Source organism: Centruroides vittatus, unplaced genomic scaffold, assembly GCF_030686945.1.
Source record: "Centruroides vittatus isolate TY-2023 unplaced genomic scaffold, ASM3068694v2 contig_370, whole genome shotgun sequence".
Taxonomy (NCBI): Eukaryota; Metazoa; Arthropoda; class Arachnida; order Scorpiones; family Buthidae; genus Centruroides; species Centruroides vittatus.
The window spans coordinates 803,468-815,531 of record NW_027122193.1 but is presented as its reverse complement, the minus strand read 5'-3'; the positions used below and the strand labels follow the sequence as shown (position 1 = coordinate 815,531).

At 33.6% G+C, this 12,064-nt stretch overlaps 1 protein-coding gene across 1 annotated transcript in view; it reads left to right on the top strand.

Moving 5' to 3' along the window:
- The window catches only part of LOC136975286 (collagen alpha-1(XXVI) chain-like), a 34,105-nt gene extending 24,007 nt beyond the window's left edge, over positions 1 to 10,098 (top strand). The window contains exon 9 of the mRNA XM_067270328.1: positions 9,514 to 10,098. Within this exon, the coding sequence (XP_067126429.1) occupies positions 9,514 to 9,962 (449 nt within the window). The 3' untranslated portion in view covers positions 9,963 to 10,098. The remainder of the gene's footprint in view (positions 1 to 9,513) is intronic.
- Positions 10,099 to 12,064: the final 1,966 nt, after the last annotated feature.

Here is a 12,064-nt window from a genome sequence, read left to right as displayed (position 1 = left end):
ATGGCATTTTGTGTTGATATGTTTCGTGCGCTGTTGTGCTTTTCCTAGCTCTAAAAGTCGAATACAACTTTGATTGTCCTCAAATATTTTGATAGGTATTGTAATCAATAGATTTATTTCTTCTAGAAGTCGTTTCATCCATACAGTTTCTTCAGTAGCTTCTGCCAAGGCTACGTACTCCGCTTTGGTGGATGAAAGTGCTCTACACTGTTGCTTTTTGCTAACCCAATGGATAGGACTTCCTTTTAACAAGAGCAAATATCCTGTGTTCAATTTGCAGTCTATATGATCGCCTCCCCAGTAGGCATCTACATAACATTTAAGTTCTAATTCTTCATCAGTATTTCCTAATTTAAGTTTCTTCTTTTTTTGTCGAATTCAGATAATGAAAGATTCTTTTTACTTCCACCCAATGTTTGCTGTTGCTACTGTTACTCCATTCTTCTGGATAGAGCAAATGTTTCCTTCAAATTGTATGGCAAACCCTAATGCCATTAGTCTTCTGACTGAGATTAAATTTCCTTTAAGGTGTGGTACATATAGCACGTCTTTCATATATATTTGATGTCGTTTGTTATTTCCATCCATGCAGGTTATCATTACATTGCCTTTACCTTTGGTGTATAGAGCTTGACCATTGGCTAGTGTCACTCTTTCTCTATGTTTACTATTAATGGTTGTGAATAAATACTTCTCGCAACACATACGCGATGAAGCTCCTGAGTCTACGTACCATTGACGACGGAGCTCTGGGCAATGTGTAAAGTCCTAACAACAATAACGGCAAAACTAAAAACCCTAAAAGGGAATTTTCAATTTCTCACTGACAGCAGATACGTCTTAAATGTGATAAAGGGCATGCAGAAGTGTACCACAACAGGGGTCAAGGTAAGACATCTTATCAACAACCTCAAAAGAAGGAGGAATGTTTTCTTTTGCTGGGTTCCAGGTCATAATGGCATCAGCGGGAATGAAAGGGCAGACGAGCTAGCAAAAAGAGTAGCCACACTAGATGTCTCACCTTCCTTCAACACAGTGCCTATAAGCTACATAAATAGCTATCTTCAGAAGAAGACTCTGTCCGCTTGGCAGTCTGAATGGACTGCATCTACCACTGGGCGTACCACCTTCCACTTCCTACCATCGGTGCAGAGCCGGCAACGGCTTTTCCACATATCTCCCACCTATAGCCTTACTCAGTATCTGACCGGGCACAGAAACTTTCCTTATTATCTACATCGGTTTGGGAAGAGCAACTGCAATTCCTGTGACTGTGATGGTGTCTCCTTGGGGGATGTGTTTCACACTTTAATTGACTGCCCGCACTATGATGCAGAACGGCACGACTTATTTGTCTACTGTATACAAAAGGGCCAAAACTGGCCACCCCAACTCGATTTTCTCTGTGCGGACAAGGAGGCTTACCGGCACCTAGTGACTTTCATCGAATCCTGCAGCATATTCCGGGCAACACAGACTGTGGTGTGACGGGTTAACGAGACCCACGTGTTACAAATAAAATATATCGGACTATCACATATATTAAGAAAATAATAACAATACTTATTTATTAAAACATATGCCGGTTTACAGTTTACAAAACTACTACAACGTACACCTATCGCGTTACTTTTAACACAACAATGGACCGCAATTTTCCGACAATTATAAGTTTCGGATCCACAATCCGATTGCATCGGCATATATAACTAATAGATTTAAATTATACTAGGCTAAATTAATATTAAGGTTAGTAATATTATAAAAGTGCTCCCCTTTTACTTCTCTCGTCGTTTGTTAGTTCAGGATCCTTTGTTCTCGTATCTTGTGGTAGCGACACAAGGGGGGGGGGTCAGTCCGTAGAGTAGGAAAATATTCACCCTCACCGATAGAAAGGTTCTTTGTAGAGAGATAAGTGCGATCCTAATTCGTAGCCTTCCCTCTGCTTCTCATAATCACCAAAGACGACAATATCCTCCAACGTCTGCACTCCGTAGCACCTTTCTCGCGCCTCTTCTTACCCACTTCCACGTGCTTCCTTCTTCGCCGTCGTGACTCAGAATGACGAAAGTTGACCCCTTCACCTGGGTAGGTAACCCCATACTCGCCCAAAACACGCCATCAAGTCAGTGTTTTTCGGTTGAAAGAATTAGATATTTAGGGTTAGTAGACTTAACATTAATTCTAAAATTATGACAATAATAAAAATAATAATAATGATGATGATAAAAATATACATAATTACATGGGGGGGCTTCACCCACCACAAGACTTCAGCATAGCCTGCAATCTGAACTACAACAGCAGGATACTATTCCCACTATTAAGGGACAAGCGGAAAAAGCTTGTTGGCCTCTCAACCATGGACAATTTATAAACTCTCACATTCTGTGGTATGTGAATGTGTCTTTCTTGTGTACTGTGTAATGTTGTATCTCTGTTTCAATTTGTCTTCATTGTACACGTTCATGTATTGGCTTACAGCATACTGTGTATGCATGTACTAGCCATTAAACTCTTGTTGTTTTGTTCTCATTGTAAATTACAGTTTTAATCTTTCTTGTACACGCATTTTCTTCCTGTATTACTTCCTTTCTTACATTGTATTATTGGATTATGTGACTTGCTGTACTGATTGCATATATTGTATGTAAGTGTACCAACATTCATCTCCGCCAAATTGGTAGTTTGTATGTATTTTATTACTGTTTTTATAAATACTTGCGATGTAAGATCTCAAGTGATCCCATTCCCACTCCCTTCCTTCCTTACTTTCCACCTATACCCCTCTCCCATCCTTCTCCCCCCATTCTTCGCCGGGCTAAGTCTTCCAGACAGCCCTCTACTCTGTAACTCTGTACCATTGACGAATCTTGTTTTGTGTTCCTGTCTTAAAACATACATAGGATTGCTTTTCCGGATGTTGTTCATCACTTTCCGCATAAATTTTGTTGATCTGATTTGGATGTTTTCTTTCCATGTTGCATATTTCCTACATTCTTTCTTTACATGTCCCTGTTTTTTTGCAAAAATAACAACTTTTGAGCAAATTCCTTTTCTGAATTACTGGGCATGCTCCCACTTTAAATGCTTTATCTGGTTCACATTCTTCATTTGATGAGATCTTTCTTCTTGAGTGTTCTTCAAGTAATTTATTACGTACTAACTCCTGAGCTAAATCTTTTTCTAGACGAGTCTCTAGTACTGTTATTAAAGTGCTATAGCTGTCTGGCAAGCTACTAAGTAATAATGCTATCTGTAATTTCTCAGCTAGTTTCTCCCATTGCTGTAAGACAATCAACCAATTCCTCCATGTTGGCCAAGTGTATCTCCATGTTGCTGTTTTCTTCTAGTTTTAAATTGCAAATTTTCTTCAATAGGTAAACTTTATTTGATAGTATAGACTTAACATGGTGTTTCCTTATGGCTTGCCAAGTTCCTTTAGCTGTAGTTTCCTTTCTTACTAATGGTAGTTGATTGTCTTCCATCAGGAGACCTATCATGGTACGTGTCTTTGCGTCCTTTGTTAACCAAGATGAGTCAGGATCGGAAGGTATTTCCTTTTATATTAAGTCCCATAACTCGTCTTTTATCAACAGCAATTCCATCTTATATTTCCAAATGTGATAGTTGTTGTTGTTCAATTCTGTGATGGCAATGTAACTTTTATCCACTATTGTGAAGTCTTTTGTGTTCTCGCTGAATATTCTTCTTACATAAATTTATATCAAGTTTACATTATTTCTTGAATTTACCTTTTTTTTTCCTCCTTACGCTTAATTAGTTCCTGCTGTAACTGGGCCCATAACCTGTTAGACTAGATGTTGCTTGTTGGAGATATTAGTAAAAACAAGTTAGACTCGCATAACTGGTTATATAACAAAGAAACAAAGAATACACACTGTCTTGACTCACAGAAGGCCAGCGCTGGAAAGGGGGAGTGTGAAACTAGGTCATCATCACCTATGGTTCCCCAAGGGGTCAACAGCACCACCAATCTTTTATTACATAACGGAAGAATGTTTACAAAACATTGCGACACAATTCGTTGTATGTAACAATGCCGTATAACAGTTGACAATAATTTTGATCGTTGATTCCAACATAACTACAGCAAGTTTGATATCAATATGATGACCTGCCACTTCGTTCTAGGCAGACATGAATTAGTGGCTTACAAAACAGTTGTCAACTTCTGGCTAGGACAAGAAAGTCCTATTCCTTGGATATCATATTCACCAGACTTGACCTCTCTGGATTTTTTCCTGTGGAGTAACCTAAAAGGATCAGTGTATGATGCATACCCAGCAGTGCCATGTGATGTTGGCAAACTGAAGAGATGTATGCAAGTCTTGTGAAACAATGTCACCAGAATCCTACATGCCATTTATAATATCACACTTAACTATCCTCAACTCTGTATTACCATTGAAGGCAGTCATTTTTAACATGTTCTCTATCAAAATAAATCTGACTTTTGCATCAATTTCTGCAATGTTGTCTTTATTTTTTACAGTGATAGATTATTTGTGTGTTAAACTATCTTAAATTGTAAAAATGTTCTGAACTCCAAAACTTGGGCTATATTATAATATAAAAACTCTCTATCTTGATTTACACTTGGATGCATCCTATTGATTGATTTTAGAGGATTTTAAATTTGTATTTACATATGAGCTTTTCTACTTCTACATTTGACATATTCAAACGTTGAAACATTGAGCATTCCATCTATTTGAAATTTGTGACCTGAAGCAGGTCTTAATAGACCAAAAACATTTGTTTTTTCTGAAAAATTAGCTGGGTGAATATCAAGGTAGAGAGTTTTTACATTATCTTAAATCGATTCCCTTCAGTTATTCTAGTGCTGGAACAAGCATGCACCACATTCACAGACTTGTGAAATGCTGGGAAGATCTCTTTTGCCCCTGAATAGATCTAAGTGAACACCCTGTATATATATTATAACATTAAGTCAATAATTATTAGACAAGATTAGATTTATAATTCTGTGAATATTTAGTATTTAGTTTATTAAAATTATGAATATTTATAAGGAGTCTCTCAAGTCTATTTTATGATTTTTGGAATTATTTTAGAAAGTGAAAGTGTAATAAAAAAAAAATGATAATGTTATGGCAATTAATCTTAATTTATGATATATATAAAAAAATGACATATGTTAAATAATCAAAATCATCAATAATTAATTATTTTTTAATGATATAGCTGATTTATAATCAATAAACAGTAACAGTCTGATAATTTAACTAGCAAATCATTTATAACTGTTAAGTCACGCGAGTGCATAGCCAACGAAATGACAAGAAATACGAATAAAACAAAACTTTAATTTTAATTATATAGATAAAAAAACAATTATTAACAAAATACTTTTCTCCTCGCGTGATGATATACAGGATTCTTTTGCAACTCCAACTCAGGACCTCGCACACGTGTAGACGAATGAGGAGTAGACAAAGAAAAAAAAACACGTGGTTCACACAAAAGAAGCGCGTCTCACTGATAGCGAGTTACAATGGAATATTAACTGAAATTTTATAAACTAAGACTAAAACTAACGTACAAACTAGAGAGAAAAAAGGAAGAGTTTGATAGATAAGAGAAGTATATGAAAGAAAATATAGGGGGTACCCAGGATAATGATGCGTTCTCGAAATCTTCGGGTCAGGGAATTATATTTACGACACTGGCTACTATCTTTCTTCTTTTCCAGTCGTATCTCTGTTCCGCTGAACGAGCCGCTCGGATTCTCTCCTACCGTCTGCTCTGTCTCAGCTCCACCTCAAGAATAACCGTTACTCCCGTTCTTGTGCCTCAGGGTCTTTTTACTCCTTTGTCCTTTCCCTTACTTCCTGGAAATGGACTGCCCCACCCGCAAGGAAAGTGAAAATAGAAAAATCGAGAAATAAGGGAAATAAAGAATAAAGAATTTAGGGATTAATTTTATGCTTATGACTATCGCGTATATACAAAATTATGACTTACCGTCACATAACAATATTCCAAGGTAGGGGTTCAGATACTGAGTCTTGAGTACAGCCTTTATTTAGGGAGCAGGTTGTTTTTAATAAAGCTCAATTAAAGCTCAGCTGTTCTGTCTGTTAAGAAATTCTTGAGCAGGTAGAAAATATTTTGTGGTACTATGGTATCTATGATAAGTTTTGAATTTAAAACCACCATACATTGTTAAATGAGTTTTTGATATCTACAAATAGTAACAGAGACATCAATCGTTTCTTCTTTCCTTGCTATAGAGTATCACACAATTTAACAATGACATCCTCTGAAGAATACTGGGTTATAAAATCATATTGGTCATTGCTCAAAAACATTCCATGAGGTAAAACTTTCTTTAAATAAAAAAGAATGTATGGAAAATGGCAATTCACGATACTACTACTATATGATGGAACTCGTGTACATAATCTAGGTATGCCTGTACATAAAATAACCTTATAAATATTCTAAACTTTAAGAAACTGAATATTTGCAGAATTTTAAATCTAATTTTGTTTAATAATTATAGACTAAATATTTAAACTAAAACAAGTTTTCATAAAAATAAAAAAACACCAGTGGCGTGCCGTCATTGGAAGCGGTGGAAGCGCCGCTTCCACCTTCCAATGACTTTCCCTTGTATCAATAGTTTCTAAAATATAAATTTTCATATTTTAACGTACTTTGAATTAATTAAAATTAATATTTTATTATAACTGCATTATGTATCTTATTACAAATTTCTGTACTACATGTGAAAAAAACGATAAGATTGCTATTGTATATTCGAATATCAGAGCGGAATGGAAGTGCTTACGAGAAGCTTCCACGGCGAGAATAACTGAATGGTGTAAAGCAGCCAGAGGGCATTGGCGCATGCGCTTCACAGAGCACCAACCTCACCCGGTTTAGCTGGTGGAAGCTACACACTTGTAACGCTTCCAACGATTCTATCCCTTAGCCACTGGGTAGGGACCTACTGACTAAGTGAATTGTTTAAGATTTAAAAAGTAAAGAGTATTCAATGTTATTCTTATGTACGTTTTTTTGCAAAGTTATATTTGATTATAATTTTCTTTTAATTATACTGTAATTATATTGACAGATTTTCAGACAAAATCTTAAGAATTTTTATCACTTTTAGATGTTAATAATTTTTATATTATGAAAAACAATTTTTCCAAGCGTGTTTTAATTCTTTAAAGTAAGTAAATTATATAGGAATTTTTTTGATTTATCTAAATTACATAGTGAATCGCAATATTTATATTCGTGTCCGGACTATATCGACAAGTAACTCTTAAACATAAAACATATTATAATTAATGTCGATCCGAACAAAGACGTACTAAAATAATTATATGATTTAATATCATTAATATTTACGGCACCATCTACCGGTGGATCTGCTGAGCGCAATTTTTCGACCACGAAGCAAATTCATACATTGGCCAGGAACACTCGGTGGGAGGAAAAATTGTAATCGCTAGCGTTGCTTTCCATAGAAAAAGAGCTTTTAAATACATTAATGGAGTCGACGACCAGCGACTTCTATGATAAAGTAATTAACGACTTTGTGGAAAAAATCGCCGAATAGAGTTAGTTTATAAAAAATTAAAAAAACAAGTTTTTCTATCATTGTTTCTATCATATCAATTCGTATTATGTATGTATTATTGGTATTTTAAAACTAAAATACATAAATTGTTTATTTTTGTCATTTCCAGTATTTGTTTAAAACTTTTATGGAAATGTCATGTACCGGACAGGTCTGACCCGTCACGAAAGACGCGAAAAAACGGTTAATTTAAAGAAAAATTTATTAGTTTAAGAAAACATAGGTAAAAGTCGTTTGTAGTCGGACACCCATTGTTTATATCAAACTGCCAGGCAGAAACCATAAATCGCGGAAGGAAATCGTCCTATGATCGGTGGAAGATCGAATTCGTCTTCGATTTTGACTTTTCTGGCGCTCCGGGTAAGAGTCTCGTTACGTTTAGTAACCAGGGATCAACCACTCGGGAAGCGTGATTGAGGGAGAACGACCAATCAAAATGGATGAAAGAAAGAACGGAGATTGATATAATCTCCGACAATCAAGGACACCTGGCATTCGGTTAACGTTCCGAATAACCAAAACGCGTGTGCCAACGCGCAAAAAAAAAAAAAAAAAAAAAAAAAAACAGTTTCTCGTCTATTGTGCCAACCCGTAACCCGTGCCACGTCGAACTTAGACCGTGTCCCCGATGCCAACAGAGGAAGTCTCTTCGTGCCCTACAGACTTGTCAACGCCACTGTCCCGGGGCCACCTTCGATCAACCATCAAAGAACCACATCGACGCCCAGGATGTCCGAACGGCTGATTGTCCTAAAGCAAACTATTTTGTACATAATATATGTTTATTTTATGTTTCTTTTTTGTCGGTTTTTGTCAGATACGTCTCTTCCGCTACCACGCACGTACGAATGGACCCTAGACTATCACTGACGCGCAATTAACTGATTGCCCCTGGAAGTCGGCTTCTTACAGAAACAGCTTCCCTATCATCAAATGTCACGGCACGCCACTGAAAAACACCAACAAAACTCAGTCTAAATACAAACCAACAAAACTATAATATATTTACAATGTATTTATTATCCTGGAAATTTTATGAAAAAAGCACAATACAGTATTACTCTGGATCAAGGGTCTCCAAGGCAAATATGGACCTGCAAGGCAAATATGGACCCAGAAACATACCATATTTATCTTGCCCACATAACTCATTTTATCATTAATATTTAAACTAATTCAAAGCATATAAAATTTTTGAAAAGTCGACTAGAATTTATAGACTTTGCTGCAAAACGATTTTTACAAAAATCTATGTAAAAGAAGGGAGTTTGTTAAATTTTTACAAATCTCTGCCAGAAGAGAATTTTAAATTTTAAGCTTACATAGGGAATATTTTCTATTTTGCTTCCATGTATCTTTTCAAACAAAACTGTTTGAAAAATATTGAAAATCATTTACCAATGAGTACCTAAAGGAAACTTTAATATTGGGTGCAACAAAAATTTATCCCCAGTTTTGATGACATTCTTTTGAAAAAGTAGTTGCAATTTTCATATTGATTGGTCTGTTGTTATTTGAAAATAAATTATCTTAATCTTAATTACTCAGATTAGATGAGACTTCATTACATTGTTATTACAATCTATGTTTAGTCTCAATCTTTGACTATATCTTCCATACCTGGCCCTCAGACTTGTCTTTTATAGCTTATGCAGTCCTTCTCAGTAAAAGGTTGGTCCTTCTAGATTGTTCATTTTCTTTATTTATCCAAATATTTCTCAAAATTATGCCATATTAATTTTTAATATATACATATTTAATAATTATAAAAATATTAATTTAAAACCTGATCATCTATTGCTTTATTGTTACCAAATAATTTTCAATAATAATGATTACTTTAAATTTTCATGGTAATTTTCTTCTCGTTGCAGAATTGAAGGATAAAACTACTATAATCAGAGAAGATTCAGTATCACCTGTGGAAGGTAGATTTCCAAGCATATCAGCTGAAGAAAACATAATCCATGGAGGTGGAATAGGAGGAGGTACAGGAACAGGTGGAGGAACTCATATTCGAATACCAGGAAGTCCAGAGTTTCCACATGTAGATACAGGAGTAGAAGCTGTTAGTAATGTAATAAGTAGTGGCAGCACATTTAGACAAAGGGGTGATATGCCAGTGAACATAAATACAATGCAAGGAGATGAGAGTAAAGATACTGTCATAAATGAGAATGGAAAATCTGAAAATTTTTCAAATTCTTTAGGGATTGTAAAATCAGAAGCTAAAGACAATATTTTTAATGTTACAGAAAAAATAGAATCTAATTTACCAAAAGAAAATCAAGAACTAAATCAAAATGACAATATAAATAATTAAAATTTATACAAAATTAAAATTATTCTTTAGTAGTAAAATTTGAAGTGATAATTTTATACTTAACATAATACTATGTATTAATTATTTGTAATTATTAATAATATTTACTAAAATAAAAGTTAATCTTTTACAAAAATTCTGTTTACAAATTTTATTTATTTTTAATACATAATTAAAATGCTCTGAAATTTTTCATAATACAGGTAGGCCTCCTACAACGCGGTAGATACGTTCCTTGAAAATACCGCATTGTGGGAATTCGCGTTATAGGAGACACCAACTTAATACAAAAACTGGAATTCAGTTCTAAAAAGAGAAAAACTGCCTTTTACGGTGTAACATTTTCATCATTTTTTAAATTTATGTACATAAAAAGCTTCAAATAAAATTCGTCATCATATAAAAACTAAAACGATTATGATTTCAAGTCAAAATAAAAAAAAAACATAATGTTATGCTCACAAATTCAGTCCTCGTTGTCACTTATAATAATTGTTCGAGAATGTTTGACTGGCCTTATTTCAAGATCTGAGCTTGTTTCATCAAGTTCCACTGCACTTATGTGATCCACTGAGATTTTTCTGTTATGTGTAAGATAATTCGTTTCTAAATACCCTACACCATGTTGTAAGAAAATTTCCGTGTTTTTCCAACCATGTTGGAGCAAAAACGCATTGTAAAGGTATCCGTTGTAGAAGGCCTACCTGTATCATCTTTTCAGTTTTATACAGAGAAAATTATTGAAATAATAACAATGAACTGTTCTCGACATCATACACTATAGTTCTAACTATTAATTAATGTGATGTAATTAATAGATACAAAAAATTTGTCAAATCAACAGGAATGTTAAGATATCAATCTTTGTTCAAAGTTTGTATTGCTAATTGTTTATCTATCAGTGGCATGCCGTCCACAAAAGCTGTGGAAGCACAGCTTCCCTTGTATTTTCTAAAATATAAATACATATTGTGCAATTATTTTCATATTTTAACATACTTTGAATTAATTAAAATTAATATTTTATTATAACCACACTACGTATCTTATAATTAAAAATTTCTATACTACATGTGAAAAAAAATGATAAGATTGCTATTGTCTATTCGAATATAAATTCGTATATGCATATTCCCAATGGAAGCGCCGTATTGTCGAATACAGGATAGCTTCCACGATGAAAATATCGGAATTTTGTAAAGCAGCCAGATTATACGCATTCGCGCATGCACTTTACAGAACGCGGTTTAGCTGGTGGATGCTACACACCAAAATATAGTATAACGCTTCCAATGATTCTATTCCAATGATTCTATCATAGCTTCCCTATCATCAAATGTCACCACATGCACACCACTGTTATCTATATTTAAAAATTGTCAGAAAGGACCAATAATTATTTCTAATTGTGACACACATATTCACAAAGAATGTAATGAAAACTATTTAGTTTTTATAACAATAAAATTTTTATTAGTAAATAGTCAATGATTTTATCAAAAGTTTAATATTTCTTACAGATAAATATAGATCAAATCTAAATATTTGTTTTTGTGATTTTTGTGTCATAAGTTTTCGTTACATAACTGAAACACAACTGTCTTGTCTTATAAATGAGCAATACTTCCTTTGTATTTTTTCTTAATTGCTAATAGACAATAAAATATATCATCTATATTATCTAGTATTTAAATTCAATTGGACAATTTACTCAAATTTATTAAATACAGAAGTAAGATTAATTCAAATTATTTTATCTAAATAACTTATTCAAATATGTAATGCAGTAAATAGTATAATAAATGAATTTGTTTACATTAATAATTAAAACTGCTAAATATTTTTCATAGAGAATTGAACTGATATTAAATAATCTTTAATAAATTTCTGTATCCTATAATAATATAGTAACTAATAATTAAAAAAAAAAAATCAAAATTTTATTCCTACAAAAATAATAGACAACAAATGACAATTTATTATTGAACCTTCTTTAAAGAACAATAAATAAACATTTTTGTAGTATATTATTCTTCATTTATTAGTAATATGAACTAAAATTTTATTGATTATTTAAGATCAATTATTTGATTAGGTAAATA